Here is a 21,502-nt window from a genome sequence, read left to right as displayed (position 1 = left end):
GTTGCTCCTGTTCTTAGGCACTTTGCTTGCTCCCTATGCCCCGTGACAGCCTCAGAAGGGCAGTGTCTGCGTTGTTTGCTCACTGATGATTGCGTCACTTTGTTGTCAGAATGCCCAGGAAATAAATTTGTCTTTTGAACCAGCTTTTTGGCCTGAGAGGCCTGCAGAGGTTAATCACCTTGCTTCACTATCTGCTCAACTCTTCTGCTTGTGCAACAGGAGACCTGCCCTCTATAAACAAGGCCCGTACCAGGAGAAAGGCAAATGGTGCCGTGCTCCCCTGGGACACTGTATTTATAGCACCTGGGTTAGCAGAGGCACAACACCTGGCTGCACGGCTTCCTGCCACCTCCCTCCCCATCACGGCACCACTGATCACAGCTGGGGTCACCAGTGAGCTCAGATGGGCCACAGTTTCCCTATTGGATATTCACAGCGTTCTGAAGGTGGTGAGATGGCACCAGGTGCAGCTGTTTGTGCTGGTGGATGAGTGAGGAGGGGGGGAGGTGGGTTTGGGGGCCCCTAGAAGTTGCAATAAGAGAATCTGGTGTGAAAGCCAGTGGGATGCATACAGTGTGGTCTCACACAACACCAGGCAGTTCTTAGCATGTTGGTTGATGTATGTGCTTGGTAGAGGTGTGAGAAACGCAGAAGGATCTCCATCATTTGATCCTTAACTTCAAGTTTTCCTGCTGGGAGATGGCGCGGCAGGTTGTAGCGATGGCTCCAGAACAGCATCTCCTGCTCTTTGGATGGGCACTCAGACGTGCTCTGCTATTCGAGTGCCCCGTGCCCTGGATCCTCCCTCACTGTGCTTTTTAATGAGGCAACGCGGTTCTTTATCCCACTCGTGCCGTGCTGCTGCCGAGGGCTGTGGGTGTTTGGGGCGGTCCTTCGCCGTGTGGGGTGAGTACCCAGAGCACAACTGGGCGCTGATGTGTACGGCAGACAGGAAACCGAGCGTCGGCACGGGGGGAGCGCGCCCGGGGTGCTTTCCAGAGAAGTTTGTGGCTCGGCACACAGGGCTGTCCGCGTAGAGCAGCGCACGGGAAGAGGCCGCGAGGAATCCCCGCCGAGCCGTGGTGCGGCCGGGGGCAGCCGGTCCCGGCGACGTGCTGCCGAGAGCTGCCGCTGCCCCGCCGGGAAGGGGCACGTCCCGCTGACGTGCGGCGCGGGGATTGGCAGCGGCCCGCCCTATATAGTGCCGCCGGACGGCTCGCGCCGCTCTCCCAGGAGCGCTCCCGGTTCTCCAGCACGGCGGGCGAGCGGCCGCGGGCCGGAGTGAGTCGCGGCTCCGCGGGAGGGCGGGGGGAGCGGAGCGGGGCGGGGGGGGCTGGGGTCCGTAAGGGGAAGCTCTGTCGGCCCGAGCGGTGAGTGGGGGCGGCGGCGGGGGGAGCGGGGAGCGGGGCGAGGAGGGCGCGGGGCGCGCCGGGAGGAGCGGAGCGGAGCGGAGGGACCCGCGGGACGGCGCTCGGGACGGCGCGGAGCCCGCGCTGGGTGACACGGCCCGGCATGGAGCCGCGCGCCGCCCCGCCCCCGGTGCCGGCTGTGCTGAGCTGGCGCTGGCGGCGCCGCCCGGCCTGGGCCCGCAGCCTCCACGACGCGCACGGAACGAGGAGCCGCGGGGCCCCGCGGGCCGGGGAGGAAAGGGGCCGGGAAGGAAGGGGCCCCGCACCGAGCTGGGCCTCCCTATGGGCGAGAGAACGGAGCGCGGGGCGGCCGGGCACAAAGTGAGCGCTGTGCGAGCACAGGAAACCGAGGTAGGGGAGGTGGCGGCGAGCGGGTTAGGAGGAGACAGAGCGCACAGAGCTCGGATTGAAGGCTGGCCGCGGCCAGCAGGCGCCGGTCACGTTGCGCGCTGCCGCAGGAAGCGGTGCGAGGGCTCCATCCTGCCACGCAGCAGCTGCGGGAGCCGGCCGAGCACAGCCGGGAAGCACGGACCTGCACACGGAACCGAGAGCTGCCCCACCTCGATGGGCACCAGCAGCGGGTGGGCGCGGGCACAGGACAGCAGCTGGGTCGGCTGCATGAAGCTTCAGCTGAGTCCGGCTGTAGGCACCGTAACACAAAATGCGGGTACTTCAGTCAAATATCGCCCGGCTGTTTGTGTCCACTAACGTTGGTTGTGCTGGCAGCACAGTGCAAGACTTTGCTTTTGTTTCCCTTTGTACAAGCGTTTCCGTATGGTCAGGGCTGGCCCTTGTTAGGAGCTATTGTCGGGATGATTTTGTTCATATTTAAGTGTGCTCCAAACATTTGAAGCCTTCTTCTGTTTGGAACCTGGTGACCCAGCCAGCCGTGTGCCATCCTGCCATCGCCGTAAGCTTAGTTCCAAAGCCTGCAGTGGGATGGTGAGGAGGTGTGTGCTGCTAACGCTGTGTTTAAAATACCATTCTGATGGCCACCTCCAATTTTGGCCAGAGATGAATCCCTGAGGCCCACAGTACACCAGATGTTTGGGGTTACTGGAGATGGAAAACATTTGTTCTTAGCTTGCCGTATGGGTGACAAAGCAGAAATTCACGCGGGTAAGTGCTGCCCTTAGATTTCTCTTTGAATACCCAGCTCTGCTCTGAGGTCTTGCCTGCAAGAACTCCACAGCTGACGTGGACACGCTGAAACCAGCAGCTGTGCCTTGAGGTTACGCTTCTAGGTTATGCCTCATAGGCTGCCACTGTTTCAGGTGTAGTTTCACCTCATCCTCCTCCCCCTCTAAGAAGCAGAACCAGGTGATGGTTCCCCAAGAGATGAGAGTTATAACCACATCCATGCCATTACCAAGGCTCTAACCAGAGCCTGGCAGCTGCTCGTGGCATATGGGGTGGCTCCTGCCCTTGGTCGTGCTGGCACCTTTCCCCATTGGGCTGAATGCGGCGGTGGCAGCCCTGTTTGCATGGTGACGTGGTGCTCAGCGGACCCACAGACAGCGAGCAGAGCACACAACCAGCTGCCCTTCCCTGCATGCCCACCTTGCGGAGCCTCTGTGTGCTGCAGAAGCTGCAGGCAGAGCGGCTGGGAGCTGTCACCTGGCAGCAGCAGGTCGCTGGAGCATTGGCTGTAACGTTAGCTCCTTTGCTCAGGTGCTGGTGAATTAGGTGGAAATTCCCTGCGTGGCTTTCACCGAAGCGCAGATCAGGTCCCTGCGGCCCCGGTGCATTGCTGCTCTGCTCTCCTCCTGCCTGTGTCACCTCTTGTGTCGCCACATCAGCGTGATGCAAGATGCCACGTCATGGCTCAGTTCTTTGAGGCTTTTCTGGCACATTGGGAGGCCAGAAATGGTGAAGATTGGTTTCCTGACGAGTGCTGGAGCTCGCTGTTAGAAGCAGCACGGCAGGCTTTGTGCAGGAGAGGGACCTGTAGTGCCACCAGCACTTGGAGGCACTGCAGTTCAGGAGGCTGCAAGGCCTGCAGGAGCACACGTGTGCAGCTGGGGGGTGTGGAGGAACCCTTTTACAGTGCGTAACATACCGGCTTTGGTTTTCTTATTTATATTCCTGATCACTGCTGCAGATGCAGGAGATGTAGAGCTCCCACCAATGCCTATTTATTGCAGGGTGCCTTCTAAACAGTCCACGTAAATCGCTGTGGGATTTGTTTCTTCTGAATGACAGACCTGGAGCCAGAGCTCAGTGCTCGTACCATCACACTGCAATAAAAAACAGAGGTGGACTGGCCAGCAGCTGCATGTGGACAGTCCCGAGCACTCACTTAAGTTTGTGAAGATGTCTGTGTTGATTCACCCAAGCTCCACCACATTCCTAACTTGTGAGTGATGGCAGTGCTGCTGGCAGATGTGCAGGTTGTCAGTCTCCTCTGACTAGATGTCAATGCTCCTGCTGCAACCCTGAGATTTCACATCTACCTTGTACATTTGGTGCTAATTGACTGTATTTTGGCCCGTGCTGCATGGCTGCTAGTGCAGCCAGTGTGATGGAAGGGCTGCTACCCCAGGCTTCATGCTGTCTGCAGCTCTAGTAAAGTATGACAGGTAAAGCGTGGTGAGATGTGACTCAGTAGGAGAACATGTTGGATAGGATGTGAGTTTGAAACGCAGTACAGCGATGCTCTCTTGTGAGTTACAGTAACGCGGGTGTCATGTTTTCCTGTTGTCTTGGAGCAACCGCATAAATATTTTTCTTTTCTTTTTCTCTAAAGCAAAAGCTGGCAGGCTGACAAACGGGCAGCTTACAGGACGGACTCTCTGGCTACTGACCATTTAGCTGGTAAGTTCCTATTTTGGGAGTGCCAAAGATGTTGCTGTTGCTAAGTGTGCTTATCGGAGTGGCTTTCTGAGCGTATCCCCAAATCGACAGGAGTTCAGAGGCTTAACTAAGTCATCTTCAGGAAGAGGCAGAATCCTGGGCCTCTTTCATTTCCTCTCCAGGATTGCACTACGGTCTTGGACTCACCATCCAGACTTTTGTCACGCCTTTAATAATGGATAGATTAATTAGAGTATCCTTTAGCACCTTCTGTTGCCCCCCCTTTCCAGTAACATCCTTAAGTTGTGCATCCTCTCCCTTCTTAATGAAGAACTCTGCTTTTTGGTGTCCAGTGTTCTGTGAGTTCCCATCTGGTCCAATAAGAGCAGCTGAGTGGCACTGTAGGTGGCTGATTTCAGGAGACTGAATGAGAGCACTTAGTAATGCGTGCATTGCCTTCCTTGGGTAATTTTGTGCCCCTGGAATGGTGTTGGTAAGAGTGCCACCACCACCTCTATCTCTCTCTCTCTTTCTCTCTCTCCCTCTAGTGGCATACCCGGATTGTGTGTGGGTGGGAAGTCGACAATGAGCTCCGTGGCAGTTTTGACCCAGGAGAGCTTCGCTGAACACCGCAGCGGCCTGACTCAGCAGCAGGTGAAAGGTGAGAAAACAGCCGAGTTCCTGCGCTGTGCCTCTAAATGCAGACAGGGTTCCTTGCTAGTACACTGCATCTCATTCCCTGCAAGTGTGCAGAAGTTCCCTTCTCCATTCCTGTATGGGTGGCTCACCACACTCTGGCTTTCCACTAGTGGCAGCACCATGCAGAGCCTGGAGGAAGCAAGCCTCAGATCTTCATGCAGCTCAGACTAGCCGTTCTATTGACTGTGAGACAGGAGACACGCAAGAGTGGGGCACTGGGCTGCAATGGGGCCTCAGTGGATCAGTGTGCTGGACTCAGTCATTTCCTTCCTTTGCTCAGCCAGGTGCTGGGTAAAATAAGTGTAACTGGCTGGCTCACTGGTGTGTTTCTGCACCCATCGTCCAGCTGCCAGCTGGCCCACTTGGCACAGTGCAGCACAGCACTGAATTGAGCATAATGTCCTCATACAGACTTTCCCTGGAGTCTGCCCTAACTGTAACACTTCTCCCTGCCTTCCCCTTGGGTGTGTGTTTGTCTCACACCTTCTGGCCCTCAGCCTTTCTCTGTTCCTTTACATTCTTTCTGCTCAGCCTGTTGTCCCCTCATTAAGCTCCTCTTTACAAAGCATGCAGCAATGTGCTGTTTTCTGCCACCATTCACCTGCACGTTCCCTTTCTGTGTTTAACAAGGTGAGTTGGTCATTGCATCTACTGCAGTCTGTTGTACTGAGTTCAATTGTGCTCCAGATTTGGCTGCTCCACAAGCATAACTGTAATAGGATTAACAGTAGTGAACAAGTCACTTGCTTTCCCTTGTTAGTGTATAAATGTCCTTGCGCTGCCTGGAGAGCATCTCTTTATCCTGTTTGCTTCACTTCAGTTACAGCTTTAAACTCTGAAGAAGAGAATGATCCTCCAACCTACAAGGAAGCCTTCCCTCCGCTCCCTGAGAAAGCACCATGTTTGGAAGCTGCCCAGGAACCATCTGGTCCCTGGAGCAAGATCCGACCGATAAAGGCTTCTGTCATCACTCAGGTTGGTGGGAGCAGGCACCCTATCTCCTGCCCTTCTCCTTTCTTCCAGAAAACAGGTGAAACAAAGCTTTCCTCAGGGCATGAAATCCTTTTGTGTGTGTCAGATTGGCAGCCTCTTTGCCTCTCAGGGCATGAGGAGAATTGCACCTAAGACCTAGGACCACTCTGGGAGGAGAAGAAAACTGCTGGAAAGCTGTTCGGAGAATGGTTTCAGTCCCTATTGCAGAAATAGCTAGAGCAGGCCTGAAGGGAGGATTGCAGAAGTCAAGCAGTGAGCACTACTGTTTAAGTACTCCTGCTGTTAACTTAGCGCTTCTACCTGCCTGACATGCTTTGGGAAGACTCAGTGTGGGACAGTCTGGCTGCTGCAGCACTTTTGCACTGTCACAGCTCACAGCCTGTGTCCACAGTGGAAGCAGCCATGGGTTACCCAAACCTGGGAACTTAGTTTATCAGCAAAGTCAAGATGACAGTCACAGAGGGGGGCACTGGCAATCAAAAGCATACTCACTGTTTGCTGTGCCTTTTCTCTTATTTGTCCTGTGCCTGAGCAGGTGTTTCATGTGCCACTGGAAGAGAGAAAATACAAGGACATGAATCAGTTTGGAGAAGGCGAGCAGGCCAAGATCTGCCTTGACATCATGCAGAAGACAGGAGCTCACCTGGAGCTGTCTCTCGCAAAGGACCAGGGCCTTTCTATCATGGTCTCTGGTAAGCTGGAAGCAGTCATGAAGGCTCGAAAGGAGATTGTTGCTCGGCTGCAGACACAGGTAGGGGCATCTAACTGTTTCTTACTTCATCCTTGCTCTTCCCAAAGGCTTAGAAATATCTTGAGACCCCTGTGTGTGTCTGCTTATAAGCTGAGAAGGTGTTATTAGATGACTAATTCAGCTTTGCCATATATTTTCAAAGCACACCGTTGGCGATTTGGAATGGAGATGATGCTTAAAATAGGGTTCAGTGTTAATTACAGGCCATGGTGTTGCATTGAGGGTGGAGTCTACAATCTCTGAACACTTGGACTGCAAACAACTTCATGTTGAGGTGCCAAACCTGGAGGGGATGCGGACCCTTCACACTAGAGTGTGAGAATGGGACCGTTCCACCTATGTCCTTCATGAAGGGATGAGAGAATGAGAACTCCTGCCAAAAGCGCACTGCTTCAGGTCAGGGCTCTGGGTGCTGTAATTAAAGCTGCACTAGTAAGGAGCCACAGCTCCGTTGTTTCAAATGCTTCTTTCAGTCCTGTAGGTTTTGATTCATCACCTTCAGATTTTTGAGTTCGTAGTCAGGATGGTGGTACTTGTTAGGCTGTATTGCAGCCAGATCTTGCAGTGTGTATTCATGCGAAATGTCAAAGGCAGTTAATACAGTAGTTAATATTATGTTTACTTCAGTGCTATTCAGCCCATGTGTCATATCCTGCCAGAGGGAAGAGAAAGGGACAAACCCTAAATAATGTGCACCTGAAAAATTAGTTCAGGTTGTATTATACCTGACCCCAAATGTACCTCCTACTGCTCTGGCCCCAGACAAAGGTGTGTCTGGATTCTCAGCTGCTCCCAGGCTTGGCTGCCTCCATTGTAAGAACACAGGGTCGAAGATCAAATGATCTTTTTCATTTTTTCCAGTGTAGTTTGAATGCTGTGTGTCTAATTACTGTTAGTAGTTAAATATTCACAGGAGTCACGAGCATGGTAGCAACTGCAACCTAGCAGACAAGTAAAAACTCAGTGAGAAGGGAAGAAGTCAGGAATCCCTGTTACAAACCACCTCTTTAAAAGTAGATGGAGGGAAGTTCTTAGGACCCTTTTTCCAAGAGAGACCTTCTACAGGTAGTCCTGGCAGCAGTATGTGTTACACTAACGACCAGTGAGCAGCAGTATCTCATAGCTGTCTGCCTGCTGGAGTAGGTTTCTGGTGTTAAATTTCTGTTTCCTAGGAGTCAGCCTGTGTGTCTTGTTCTCTGTAGCCTTAGCAGCAGATGTCAGAGTTCAGATAAACTCCACCCCTGTGCCATCGTTTCAGTTGCTGTCTGGTACTGCATCTGTTTGTTACACTGAAAGAGGCATCTCCTCATCTGTGCCCAAAGGCCTTTGCAAATTCTGGGCAAACAGAAGGGTTTTGAGGAAAAGATGAAGTTTAAACTCCTTGTCTGTAGGCACTGTAGATTAACTGCTGTGGCACAGAATCAGTGCTTAGGCAGGATATGCTGGGAAGGCATCGCATTTCCTCTTTAGTGGCACTACTCAGCAGCATCTAACTTGCTTTCCCCAGGTCTGTTTCCATGGGTCTGCAAGGCAGGCAAAGGTTCTTACACTTGTTTGGCTCCTGTGTTTCAGGCTTCAGCGACAGTTGCCATCCCCAAGGAGCACCACCGCTTTGTCATTGGAAAGAACGGTGAGAAACTGCAGGACCTGGAGCTCAAAACTGCAACCAAAATCCAGATCCCCCGCCCAGATGACCCCAGCAACCAGATCAAGATCACCGGCACTAAAGAAGGGATTGAGAAAGCCCGGCATGAGATCCTGCTCATCTCTGCTGAGCAGGTACTGCAGGGATGGGATTCTGCCATTTTGCTTCTCTGCTGAATATTGATGTTAGTAGCTACTGTGGCCATGCTTGGTGGCTGGTATGTTAGTGAGCATGGACACATGTACCGTGCAGACTGTGCAAGCACCTGCATCAGCTTCTTCAACTTTTTGATCTCCATTTTGTCTGTTTCTCAATTCAGATGAGTTTGTTTCATGTTTGAAGTGGGCCATAATCAGGTGCCAGCTTAGCCAAGGCAAGGTGCTGGAATGGTGAATATCATAAAACAAGAGCAGCAACAGTAGGATTTGTAGACAGAAGAGAAAGATTTACATGGGCCAGAGTGTCAACTAGGGCAGCACTGGGAACTTGTACCCATGTCTGTTAGAGATTGTATTACAGAGGGCAGTTCTCACCAAGCCTTGTTCCTCCAGGATAAGCGTGCTGTAGAGAGGCTGGATGTGGAGAAGGTGTATCACCCCTTCATTGCTGGCCCTTACAACAAGCTGGTGAGTGAGCTCATGCAGGACACGGGGACGCGCATCAACATTCCTCCACCCAGCGTCAACAAGACAGAGATAGTCTTCACTGGAGAAAAGGAGCAGCTGGCCCAGGCTGTTGCTCGTGTTAAGAAGATCTATGAGGAGAAGGTACGGATGGTCCCTAAAAGGTCCCCATCTTCCTCTTGACCTGTTCATAGTCCCTCTTCTCTTCTTGCAGTTCTCTCTGTTACGTCCTCCTCGTGTCAGATTTGACTGTGCAGTCCTTGCAGTACATAGCCCTTGATCTTACCATTTCCTTACTCAGCAGAGTGAAACTTGGGGTGATGTTGCCAGGGAGGTGGCAGATGTCTTGTTTTCCTGTGTTGTGGGACTCAGCAGACCATGTAGAGCTCCCTTAGTTTGCACGGGTGATTCTAAGGAGGGAAGTGTAAAGTCTGCAGTGGTGGCCAGCTGACAGTAAAAAGCTGCTACATAAATAGGAGTTCCGAACGAGTGAATTTCACTCCAGTTTATTCTCCACTCCACAGATACATTGTGAGTATCCTTGCTGTGGGTTGTTGGGGAGTTTTTTTCTCATGGTTAGGTTTGTATTTGTCTGGATTTCAACAGAGATAATCAGCTTATAGCCGAGTAACCTACATGGTATTGTGTTACACTGCTGCCTTGAGGACAGCTGAGTGTTGAGCCCTGTTGTGCAAGGCCGTGTGCGTAGTCTCCTCCATGAAGTGTTCTAGGAAGCTTGCCACAGAATGCTGGTTTTGTACTTTGACTATGAGTCTGCGAGCATAAGGCTTTCTATATGGACAGGGCCCCAATAGGTGCTGGGATGCCACAGGACCAACGTGCTCAGCTTTGCTTTGCTCATCACTTGGTGCAGAGATTCTCTGCATCTGCTGCCTCTTCCTTCCACTCTTGTCCTTCTCTGTCCTTCCTGTAATTGATGCCCCAGTGCCTCTCCCCTCACAGAAAAAGAAGACTACTACCATTGCGGTGGAGGTGAAGAAGTCCCAGCACAAGTATGTCATCGGCCCCAAGGGGAATTCCCTGCAGGAGATCTTGGAGAAAACTGGAGTCTCTGTCGAGATCCCACCCACTGACAGCAGCTCGGAGACGGTGATACTGCGAGGCGAGCCCGAAAAGCTTGGGCAGGCATTGACTGAAGTCTATGCAAAGGTACTGATGAGATGGGCTGGGTCTTCTTAGAAACTCACATTAGGGTGTATCTGGGAGCAGCATGGACAGGTGGAGGAGGAGCGGTCTTTTTTGGGCTGTTAGAAATGCTGCTTAGATTAACTCAATACTGAGGATACAACACAGAAATCAGACCTGAATTTTTGTGAAGACTTGTCCTGGTCTGCCCATCAAACAGCTTCTTAAATTTTGTCTTTCAGGCCAACAGTTTTACCGTCTCCTCGGTCTCTGCCCCCTCTTGGCTTCATCGTTTCATTATTGGAAAGAAAGGACAAAACCTGGCCAAAATAACTCAGCAAATGCCAAAGGTATGGGTGAGCTGGTTGGCTTTAACACCTTCTGTAGAATATGGTTTATTCCAGGTCACTGTTTGTAGAAGAGAAACTCATTCAAGAGTGGTGAAACCAAGGTGGAGATTGTAACATTAAAGGGAGCCTCTCTTTCACTGCTGCTAATGCTATTCATCCTAAGTTATTCTTCTGGTTATTCCTTCAGAGGAAGCTTGAGGTGGCTCTAGGTGGAGAACTGATAGGGTAGAGTACCTATAAGTGCTGAATTCAACCAGGCTTTCTCATTCTGAGTTCATGTTGAGAGAAAGGTTAGGTGAGCAGCTTCTCTGAAGCTTTTCTGAAGCCATAGGCTCTAGATGTTGTGGCATGGCCAAAATTGTGCATTGCTGTCTTCTGAAAGCTCAGGAATAATATGTGGGAAGGAAGATGTCTTTAGTGGCAGAGATTATGTGGGCCTGACTAAGGGCATTGATCTGTCTCACATCTTGGAAAACTCTTAATGAAATCATTGCCTTGTTTCAAGGTTCACATCGAATTCACGGAAGGAGAGGATAAAATCACTTTGGAAGGACCTACAGAAGATGTGAATGTGGCTCAGGAACAGATTGAAGTCATGGTCAAGGATCTGGTAAGTTGGCACTAGTAGGTTCAGTTCATAAGAAGGGATGATAGAACAGAGATGATAAGTTATGTATCACATTTATGTCATTTTCCCATGCTTAACAGAACTTGCAGGAGGCAGGTTGAGTGTCAGATGGTTACAAAACTTGTCCACAGCACTCTTAAAAATCAGCACCAGGTTTTGCCGCAGATAAGGAAGAACTGCTGTTCATTTGTAACTAGGGAAGAATAGAAGTCTCTCCAGATGTTTCAGAAGCACGGTGCTCTCAATTTAAAACAGAGATATGTTTGTGTTCTGCTCAGTAGCAGACAGTGCTTGTGGCTGGTTACTGGAGAATCAGGCAGTATGTAGGGCATGAGCTGGGGTAAGTAAGGGTTGGCCTGTTCTACCTTACCCTCTGCAACTTGTTGTAGATCAACCGGATGGATTATGCAGAAATCAATGTTGACCACAAATTCCATCGACACCTCATTGGCAAGAACGGAGCAAACAGTAAGTGGTGTGCTTTTTTTAATCCTTCCTACGTTCAGACTCTACATCCTTAGTTGATAGTGCCAGGGGTTCTGTAGCTCATCTACTGTGGTGCTTCCATCACACTTCAGCTGCTCTTGTCGAGTGGCACAAAGAGATAAATAGGCAGTAAGTAAGTGTTGATAATCAGGATGCCTTGTTGCCAGCCTTGGCCTAGCAGGTTGTCACCACCATCCTTGCTTTGAAGTTAACAGGATTAAGGACCTCTACAAGGTGTCTGTACGCATTCCCCCGGACAACGAGAAGAGCAACCTGATCAGAATTGAAGGAGATCCACAGGGGGTCCAACAGGCCAAGAAAGAGCTGCTGGAACTCGCTTCCCGTATGGTGAGCAGGACATGATGCTTAGGGAGCCACAGGGGTTGAGCTGTTAAGATCCCTCCTAACCTTCCCTGGTGCAAATATGTGCCCCTTGCCCAATGAGCACTTGGATCTGATGGCAGGCATTAGTTCCTGTTTGCAGATGTGCTTCTTTATTCACTTGCGTGCCTGTTGTCAGCCTACAGCGAATCCTCTCTAGAAGAGACAAAAAGGCAAAAGCTGACAAGTAAAATGTTAGGCAGCAAATGGGTGAAAGAAAACATAAGGCTCTCCTGCTGAATACTCAATTGTAATGTGTATTACCATTAGGAAAATGAACGCACCAAGGACCTGATCATTGAGCAGAAATTCCACCGGACCATCATTGGGCAGAAGGGTGAGCGGATCCGGGAGATTCGGGAGAAGTTCCCCGAGGTAAGGCTTCGCAGGGGATAAGCAATCTAGGGGGGACACTTGCTACGTGTATAGCAGTCCTGTTGCTAAAGTTGTAAATATAATGGCTCTGTATTGAATGCATATTCATAAATAGAGAAAATTCTTCTCTTGACCAGCAGTTGCTAACACAGCTGTCCTTTTCTGAATGGGGGAGAGGGTGTACAGGATCTCCCCAAGCTTTGTTTGTGTCTGACACAGCAGTTCCTGCACTTGCTTGTGATGACTCTAAATGATTGTTTCTTGCAGGTTATCATCAACTTCCCAGACCCAGCGCACAAGAGTGATATTGTCCAACTGAGAGGTCCCAAAAATGAGGTGGAGAAGTGCACCAAGTACATGCAAAAGATGGTGGCAGACCTGGTATGGGCACATTCTTCTTTCCTACACACCTAGGTAGTCCTGAAATAAAGTGTAGCTGTGCTGTCACTGTACTCAGTTGGGACTGAAATACCTCTGGATGACAGAACTCCAGACATAAAGGTCTGGCTGGAGGCAGTCTCTTGTACAGAGATCTTCCTTGGGTCCAAGCCTATTGCTTGTATTTATGGGATGGGACGGAAGTTGCCATGATGGTGTAATATTCAATTCTCCCTTCCTTTCTCCCTTAGGTTGAAAACAGTTTTTCTATTTCTGTCCCCATCTTTAAACAATTCCACAAGAACATCATAGGGAAAGGAGGTGCCAACATCAAGAAGGTGAGGTGACTTCTCTTTCTTTGGTGCTCAGCGTAGTCTCTGCCTTCTGCTAAATCCCTCTCCCACTTACTGCTCTTTCTGCTCATTGGTGATGTGAAATGTAATCTCTAAGGGCTTTCTTCTGACATGGGACACTTCTGAAATGATTTTTGTTCTTCCTTGCAGATTCGTGAAGAAAGCAACACCAAAATCGATCTCCCAGCAGAGAACAGCAACTCAGAGACGATTGTTATCACAGGCAAGAGAGCAAACTGTGAAGCTGCTCGCCATAGAATTCTTGCCATCCAGAAGGAGCTGGTAAGTGACCTTTTGTGGATGAGGGACTTGAAAAGGATGGTAGAATACATTAACACATAAGCAATTGTTGTAGTGTGGAATAGCAGAGAGGAAACAAATAGGAATGCGCTGTGGGATGATGCAGCAGGCCTGCCTGTGGCTGCTTAGGTATAAGAGGCAGCCAGTCTCAAGCTTCTGTGATCAGATGTTTGTTACACACAGCTCTGTAAAGATCTTAGCAGAGTGGGATATGGAGGATAAGCAGGGTAGACACAAACACTCTTCTGCAGCTTGATTAACAACCTGATTCTGTCCTTAGGCCAACATCACAGAGGTGGAGGTCTCTATTCCTTCCAAACTGCACAATTCCCTCATTGGCGCCAAAGGTCGCTTCATCCGCTCCATCATGGAGGAATGTGGTGGAGTCCACATCCACTTTCCCACCGAGGGCTCTGGCAGTGACACTGTGACCATCAGGGGCCCAGCCCAGGATGTGGAGAAAGCCAAGAAGCAGCTGCTGCACCTGGCAGAGGAGAAGGTGAGCCCTGACATAAGGACAGGAGCAGATTGTTTTGGCCAGCTGTTTCTTTTCCAGAGTTCAAATGGTCCCCATAGTCGGCTGAGAAGTCTCTTGCATCAGACAGCATAACCCTCTTTGGAGGGATTTGAGTACAGTCAGGAAGAGTAAAAGTAAACTCATTGTTGTGACAGTGAGTTCTTCTCTATTGGGTGAAAAAACTGGCTGTAATGCTTCTCTCCCATGTTTGGGGATGTACTCATAGGCTCCCTACTCTGGAGGTCTGAGTGCTGTTGGATAGCCATGCTACTCTGAAATGTCTGCCTCTGCATATCTCCTTTCCTTTTCCTCCTGACCTCTGAATTCCAGTTCCAGCTCTCACATTTCATTGCATATAAGTGGGTTTTGGGGAGCCCTTGGTTACAAGACATTTTAACAGCAAGAAAAAAGAAAGAAACACCTTTCCACTGCCAGCATATGAACATGTTCTCCTGAGTGGTTGGGTTGGCTGCTGCCTGGCCAACAGTGGGCAGTTAGCAAAAGGTTTTGCTGTTGAGTGTGAGTCATAGACTCCCAGGGTAGTCTGTTGTGCTCACCAGTTGTGCTGAGAGTAGAGGTAGCTCCTCAGCACTGAGAACATCTTTCATGTAGCTTTTTCCTTTAAGATGTCGTACCTTTTTGATTTTGACAGCAAGCTGCATCCGCCTTGCCCTTGCAATATGTTGTATGTATGTGGAGTTAAATATCTCCATGCTTGTTGTGGATGCTGATGTCTATTTATTATATACTAACGTGTTCCGTGGGGATGTGACTCCTTTCAGCAAACTAAGAGTTACACCGTGGACCTCCGTGCAAAGCCAGAGTATCACAAATTCCTTATTGGTAAGGGTGGTGGCAACATCCGTAAAGTGCGTGACAATACTGGGGCCCGCATCATCTTCCCAACCTCTGAGGACAAAGATCAGGAGCTGATTACCATCATGGGAACTGAGGAAGCCGTTAAAGAGGCACAGAAGGAGTTAGAGGCCCTCATCAAGAACCTGGTAAGAGCTACTATTAGTTCTTTCTGCCTAGCAGTGTGACAAGATACCAAGAGTTAGCGTGGAGGACCTGGCAGTCCTAAAACTATGGCTTTTACAAGATCTTGTGAAGATTCTCCTTGCTGTGTCCTGTTGGAGTGAGATTGTGAACTATTTGCTGTTGAAGTGCAGCAATCGAGTGCTTATGAGCAGAGAGGGCAGGGCTGATTGGCTGGCTGTCATCTCTTGGCAGGATAATGTGGTTGAGGACTCCATGGTGGTTGACCCCAAGCACCACCGCCACTTTGTCATCCGGAGGGGGCAAGTCCTGCGTGAGATTGCAGATGAGTACGGTGGGGTGATGGTCAGCTTCCCACGCTCCGGCACCCAGAGCGACAAAGTCACCCTCAAAGGAGCCAAGGATTGTGTGGAGGCAGCCAAGAAACGTATCCAGGAGATCATTGAGGACCTGGTATGTCTCAGGAAAGCTGTTCCTTCTACTCTTTGTTGTTTCAGCAGTGTCCTCTTTGAACCTGCTTTACATGAGTAAATCCCACAGCAAATTTGGATTTGAAGCTTTGCTGTCAGTATTTAAGGGCTGCAGACTTCAGATCCCAGCTTGGGGCATGGCTGCTGGCTCCAACACGGCCATTTTGTATGAAGTAATTGTCTCTCAGGCAGTAAAACATTGGAGGCTTCTTGTATCTACCCTGTTCCTGGTCCAGGGCAGTGGCACTCACTGGAGTTTCCTGTCTCAGTATTGGCTTTCGGAAACAACCAAGTCAGACCTGTGCTCTTCTTTTCCTTCAGTTATTATCTTTCTCCTTTCTCCTACTGTTTCCTTCCCTTCAGGGCTACAGAGAGCTTGAGCTTTTGTCTCAGGAGCCTTTAACATTATGGGCTGGAGGCAGCTTTCAGTAATATATTCCATGCTAACCTCTCAGAGAGGAAAAAAAGATTCCAGGAAACATTCAGTTCTTTCAATGACAGCAGCCACTACCTTTCCCAGCACCTCATATGTCCATTCTGGATTTCACCATGTGCAAAAGCATCCTGTTTGCACCTGTGAAAGGGGCTGCCTCGCAATAGAGCAACTCTGCTTTCTCACAGGAAGCTCAAGTGACAATTGAATGCACCATCCCACAAAAGTTCCACCGCTCCATTATGGGCCCCAAAGGATCCCGGATCCAGCAGATCACCCGGGACTATGGTGTCCAGATCAAATTCCCTGACAGGGAGGAGAACCCAGGTATACCCGTGGATGCATGTTCACATGGCAGTTGGGGTGATGAGATGCGTAGTCCTTACTCAGTCGGTGGAGAAGTTCTACTTAAGCTCTGTTCTGTGCTGTGTTCCTAAATGTGGGCCTGGCGTGAGCCTTGTCCTCCTGAGACCAGGGGCCACTTCTGGAGCATAAAGACACAAACATGAGTGTTCTGAATGTGTCCCCACTGCAGAACACAGGGACAGAAGTACCTATCCTGGCCAAAAGCAGAACCTCCCATTGCTCCCTTGCTCTGCAGGCTTGCCAAGGTTTCTCTGAGCCCTCGTGCTCTTGTTGTTGGGTGCACTGAATTAAGCGCAGCTGGAGCCTGCATTACCAGTTGTTGGATAGTTTGACCAGCCATCCTGCTGTACCTTACAGCCAGTGCCATGTGATGAGATTCCCTGCTGCTGAAGAAACTGCCAGCCTTACTCGCTGATTCTGTTGATGTAGGAGCACGGCTTTGACTTCTGTAGTGTGGCTGCAGGTCCTCTCTGTGCAGGCAGAGCCAATATCAGTGCTGTGCATAAAGGAGGAGATGATCTTAGTGGATATTCTTGCTCTGCTCAGTCCAGGCTAAGCCACGGCGAGCTGCCTGTGTTGGTAATAACCAGTACCATAGTAGGCTGTAGTGACTGATCTTTTTTGGCAAAGACCAGAGCTGAGCCTGAGGATCTGAAGGGGGTGGTGCTGAGCAAAGAAGGGGTTCTTGTGCCCTTAATGTGAGACTTTCCATGTTTTCAGCTCCTGTTGTAGAGCCAGCATTGCAGGAGAATGGTGAGGAGGGTGGGGAAGGGAAGGATGCAGACCCCAGCTCTCCAAAGAAGTGTGATATCATCATCATCTCTGGTCGCAGAGAGAAGTGTGAGGCAGCAAAGGAGGCACTGCAGGTACGTGGCTTTGTGGGCCCCTTAGCCTTACTACAAAGTCCTGTTCTGATGTAAGAAGCTCCCCGCAAGCTTCAGTGGTGGCATTCAGCTGGGACTGCAGTCCAGGTGGTCACTGGCACTAACTGTGGAGGTCTGCACTGCTCAGGGGAAGGTCTCCAATAGCTCTGTAATCTCACCTGGTGGTTTGAGTCACGGTGCCTGACCCAGCAATTGTTAGAGCTGTAAGCAGCCCCAGGTTACTTGTCAGAAGAGCGTGACGTTCTTATTATATGAAGCAGGGCTGGAAAGAGAAACAATCTGAGGCTGAATCATTCCAGCCTTAGCAGACCTTGCCATGCAGGGAGAACTCTAGTGATGCTGTCCAAGTTTCTTCTAAGTGGACGCTAAGGACATGAAAACAGCTTCTGACTCCTGAAGAGGGGGGGCAGGGTTAAGGTGGCTGGCTTGGAAAAGATGCTAAACACCCAACAGGATATCTTAGTGTTTGCAGCTGCTCTCTCCTGTAGAGTTTGTACCGTGTCTACAGGGGAAAGCACCTTAATTCAGCAGCACAGTCTCTTGAACATATACATAGCAAACAGAAAGTCAGAAGAAGTCTTTCAACTGGGTAAACTGTGATCTCTTCTCTGCAGGCTCTGGTTCCTGTCACCACTGAAGTGGAAGTTCCCTTTGATCTGCACCGTTACATCATTGGCCAGAAAGGAAGTGGGATCCGTAAAATGATGGACGAGTTTGAAGTAAGTTGTTGCTTTTCCTCCCAACTTCACTGTCCTGGGAAATCTGCAGGTGACCATGTTTGTGCTGTTGGCAGCCAGCTGTGACATACTCAGGACTGTGTTGGCTTGACCATAGCTCTATGATAAGGAAATGAGACCTGCATGATTTAATCCTTGGCTGAGAGGCTCGGTAGATGTTGCGATGAAGCTGTAAGATGGGTGTTGATGCTGTGAGTACTGAATGGCTTGTTGGGGCTTGTCAGGATTCCTTACCAGTGCAAGAGTAGTTTTTCCTCCTTGGCCACGGGAGACAGCTCTGCCATGCCTGCCTGTTTGGGAGAATTCCCTCCAAGCCCACAGGGATGGTGGACCTCTTGCTTTCAGGTGTGATGCAGGTTGGCTGCAAACAGCGTGTTGAACGTAGGTTTGTTTCCTAGCCTCTCCAGGGTGACACAGAAACTACTAGGGGCTGAAGTCCTACAGCAAAGCAATTTGATGTTGGTAGTGGCTGAAGAAGCGGGTTTCAAGCTGGGTAGGAGCTGTGCTTGGTGGCAGAGATCAGTGAGAAGCCAACGTAAAGCGAACAGTGGTACAAAATGAAAATCGTGTTGCTCAGGTGAACATCCAGGTCCCTGCTCCTGAGCTGCAGTCGGATATCATCACCATCACTGGGCTGGCTGCCAACCTGGACCGTGCCAAGGCTGGGCTGCTGGAGAGAGTGAAGGAGCTGCAGGCTGAACAAGAGGATCGGGTAAGGCCTGTGCCTGTCCTTCCTTCCAGCTGAACACCAGCCTGTGCCTTCCTACCACCCAGACTCTGGGTGTTTCCTTTAGAAGCTGTACAACCTCTGTCCATTTAATTGCACCCTTAGCTGCTCTGCAAGTCTGGGGAACTCAGAGTAGCTCATCCAAATATAATACGAGCTGACAGGAGAATCACTGCCCAGGACTCACCCTGTGTCTCATTGAGATGCTGAAGGACACTGCTCACTCACTGTGAGCACTGAGTCTGTACTTCATGGGGAATTCCTATCCCAGTTCTGAATAAGTAGATGAGGGATGAGTTGGGTGGTTGTTTGCTACCTGTGGATGCCTGCTAGACGTGACAAAAGCACAAGACCCCAGCAAGTGAATGTCTTTGGTCTTCTGTAGCCATTTACACTTGGGCAGGACCATACAGAATCTGTCCCGTGCATCTCAGAAGAAAGAAGTAAATGCTGGGACTTGAATGGATGTCACTGAACCAGCCATGGTGCATTCTCTGCTGTTGTGCCTCACTTTGCTCCTCTTGTTCCAGGCCTTACGAAGCTTCAAGCTGACAGTCACCGTTGATCCCAAGTACCACCCCAAAATCATCGGGCGGAAGGGAGCAGTGATCACCCAGATACGCACAGAGCATGAGGTCAACATCCAGTTCCCTGACAAAGATGATGAAAGCCAGGTGAGACAGCAGAGGATGCACAGAGAGCGCCGCTGGTGGTGAGCGTAGAAAGCACAGCATCTTCTCTAGGGCTCTGATTTCCCTCTGCTACTGTTGCATAAAGTGGAGGGTAAAAGGAAGCAGCCTGGAGATCTGCTTGTTATTGACACATGTCCTTGTATTGCAGGCGCAGGACCAGATCACCATCACTGGCTATGAGAAGAATGCTGAGGCTGCCCGGGATGCCATCATGAAGATTGTTGGTGAGCTGGAGCAGATGGTGTCTGAGGATGTGACTCTGGACCACCGTGTTCACGCACGTATCATCGGTGCACGTGGCAAAGCCATCCGCAAAATCATGGACGAGTTCAAGGTGAGCAGGGAGGGCTGCAGCACGGGTGGGGAAGTCCTGGGTATCTGGTGGAGCTGGTTACTAATGTGCTAAGCCGGCAGTTTGGTATGAGGGTCTGAATTCAGGACTGTCTGGCTCAAATCTTGTGATTCTTTTGTCTCGTGCCTGTGGAGCACTTCCGGCTGGAACAGACACAAAGAAAAGGCAGCGCTGTTGTGCTCTCCTGCATGACCTGAGCTGTGAGTCACCCTTCCTCCAGGAGCTGGGCAGGGAACAGGCTCAGCTGGTCTTGTCTTGATTGAACATGGTCTTAGGAGGAGCCTGGAAATGCTCATTTTCTGCTCTCAGTTAGCCCTGCAGACAGCACTGAGCTATGTCCCTCTGTGAAGCACTTCTAGTAGATATCTTTCAGGTGGGATCTCAGATGGTCTTTAGAAGGGAGAGGTGGTTGTGAGCTGCTCCAGATACTGGAAACGGGCAGGAAACTGATTTGGGGATCTCTGGGAAAGGCCTGCACCCAGACCCTCTTAGCTCAAAGAGATTCTCTGCATTTCTTCCATAGTTTTAATCATTGATTCCCCCAATTTAAGATTCCCAAAGATATTTTTCAGGGATTCAGATTTGCCTTCTGGAAGCTGAAAGGTTTTGTCACAGTCCGCTTACCTCTGGGAAGGGCAGGGGTCAGCATCCTTGACAGCACATGGCAGTAGTAAGTGCTTTACTATGAGCAGCTAATGAATGTATATCCAGAGTGACGACGTTTTGGGGGTTTGCATCTTGGCTGGTCTTTGCTGTTGAAACAAGTATAAATGAGCAGCCTTTGGTTTTGGTCTTATCTTGCATGGCTTCTCTGCAGCCATCTGGAAGGCAAGCTGTAAGAGAGCTCAGTGGCTATGTTTGGGAACGCTAAGCCATCTACATAAAATGGTTGTTAGCCAGGATTATCTGTGGAGGGGACAAAGCTTACTGTGCCTCGTGCTGATAGCATGGTGATGGAGATGCAGAATGAGGACACTGGAACTGCAGCCCTCCTTGGCAGCTCTGCACAGAGAGCTAAACGCGGTGCAGTGGGGAGTGGGCTGTAGCTCTTCAGTTGTGCAGGTCTAAGTCCTGTCCTGTTCCTTGTCTTGCAGGTGGATATTCGTTTTCCCCAGAGCGGAGCTCCTGACCCCAACTGCGTGACTGTGACAGGACTCCCTGAGAATGTGGAAGAAGCTATTGATCACATCCTGAACTTGGAGGAAGAATACGTAAGTGTCTGGCATATCTGTATGGGGGCTTACAAGGATTTCCTTAACCACAGAGCTGAATGTCTGAGGGATCTCCGTGTGATATTTTCTACCACAGCATCAGAGAACTTGATCCTTATGCAGGTTGCTGTTAGCCCTCACCTGCAGCTGTCCCTCAGACCACAGGCTGCAAGGACTGGCCCCACTGTCTAGGAAAGGGCAGTGATATCGCCAGCATGTGCACGTGCTTGCATTGCTGCAGCTTGCATCAGTTACAGTCTAGTAGCTGGTGGCCATCACAGTGGTAGAGAAACGCCGTGTTCAGTCATTGTGGAACAGGCTGGTGACATTGCACAGGTTGCAGCAAGATGTGGGATAGTTTGGGGGTGGGGATTACACCAGTTTGAAGAACTATTAAGATCCATCCTAACTGAGCCATTTGACTACAGCTTGCAGATGTGGTGGACAATGAGGCAATGCAAGTGTATATGAAGCCCTCTTCCCATGAAGAGTCCAAGGCCCCATCCAAGGGCTTTGTGGTGAGGGATGCCCCCTGGGCCACTGTCAACAATGAAAAGGTGAGCAAGGGCTGCTTCTGCTTCGGGGTCACAGAGTGTATGACTGACTGTGTTATCTGCCTCCCCATTTCAACTGGGGAAACAGTGCTCTCCCTGCTGTGGGTGCAGAGAAAGCGGTGAGGGGCCATCCCACTCTTTTGTGGCCTATACAAGCTTCCAGAACACCCCTGTCTCTTGCCAAACATCTTGCCTGCACTGAGTGTCCCACTGTCAGATACAGCAGAACTGTTGGGGGATAGGCCATTCT

At 50.4% G+C, this 21,502-nt stretch overlaps 1 protein-coding gene across 4 annotated transcripts in view; it reads left to right on the top strand.

Moving 5' to 3' along the window:
• The window catches only part of HDLBP (high density lipoprotein binding protein), a 32,048-nt gene that overhangs the window by 6,987 nt on the left and 3,559 nt on the right, over positions 1 to 21,502 (top strand). The window contains exons 1-27 of one of the 4 annotated variants that reach the window (XM_015871065.2): positions 1,224 to 1,281; positions 4,156 to 4,223; positions 4,751 to 4,863; positions 5,722 to 5,876; positions 6,430 to 6,645; positions 8,218 to 8,424; positions 8,842 to 9,057; positions 9,877 to 10,083; positions 10,302 to 10,409; positions 10,915 to 11,019; positions 11,427 to 11,505; positions 11,732 to 11,871; positions 12,175 to 12,279; positions 12,547 to 12,660; positions 12,909 to 12,995; positions 13,161 to 13,292; positions 13,591 to 13,809; positions 14,610 to 14,831; positions 15,061 to 15,279; positions 15,918 to 16,056; positions 16,816 to 16,961; positions 17,594 to 17,698; positions 18,294 to 18,428; positions 18,974 to 19,117; positions 19,284 to 19,469; positions 20,582 to 20,698; positions 21,127 to 21,255. In XM_015871065.2, the coding sequence (XP_015726551.1) occupies positions 4,788 to 4,863; positions 5,722 to 5,876; positions 6,430 to 6,645; positions 8,218 to 8,424; positions 8,842 to 9,057; positions 9,877 to 10,083; positions 10,302 to 10,409; positions 10,915 to 11,019; positions 11,427 to 11,505; positions 11,732 to 11,871; positions 12,175 to 12,279; positions 12,547 to 12,660; positions 12,909 to 12,995; positions 13,161 to 13,292; positions 13,591 to 13,809; positions 14,610 to 14,831; positions 15,061 to 15,279; positions 15,918 to 16,056; positions 16,816 to 16,961; positions 17,594 to 17,698; positions 18,294 to 18,428; positions 18,974 to 19,117; positions 19,284 to 19,469; positions 20,582 to 20,698; positions 21,127 to 21,255 (3,708 nt within the window). In that variant the 5' untranslated portion in view covers positions 1,224 to 1,281; positions 4,156 to 4,223; positions 4,751 to 4,787. Of the gene's footprint in view, positions 1 to 1,223; positions 1,282 to 1,553; positions 1,761 to 4,155; positions 4,224 to 4,750; positions 4,864 to 5,721; positions 5,877 to 6,429; positions 6,646 to 8,217; positions 8,425 to 8,841; positions 9,058 to 9,876; positions 10,084 to 10,301; positions 10,410 to 10,914; positions 11,020 to 11,426; positions 11,506 to 11,731; positions 11,872 to 12,174; positions 12,280 to 12,546; positions 12,661 to 12,908; positions 12,996 to 13,160; positions 13,293 to 13,590; positions 13,810 to 14,609; positions 14,832 to 15,060; positions 15,280 to 15,917; positions 16,057 to 16,815; positions 16,962 to 17,593; positions 17,699 to 18,293; positions 18,429 to 18,973; positions 19,118 to 19,283; positions 19,470 to 20,581; positions 20,699 to 21,126; positions 21,256 to 21,502 lie in introns of those variants that run through there. The other 3 variants (XM_085512777.1, XM_085512778.1, XM_015871066.2) reach the window with 3 other exon arrangements.

Source organism: Coturnix japonica, chromosome 12 (genome assembly GCF_054131305.1).
Source record: "Coturnix japonica strain WE chromosome 12, WE-NBRP24, whole genome shotgun sequence".
Classification (NCBI taxonomy): domain Eukaryota; kingdom Metazoa; phylum Chordata; class Aves; order Galliformes; family Phasianidae; genus Coturnix; species Coturnix japonica.
This window is presented reverse-complemented; position numbering and strand designations above follow the sequence as displayed.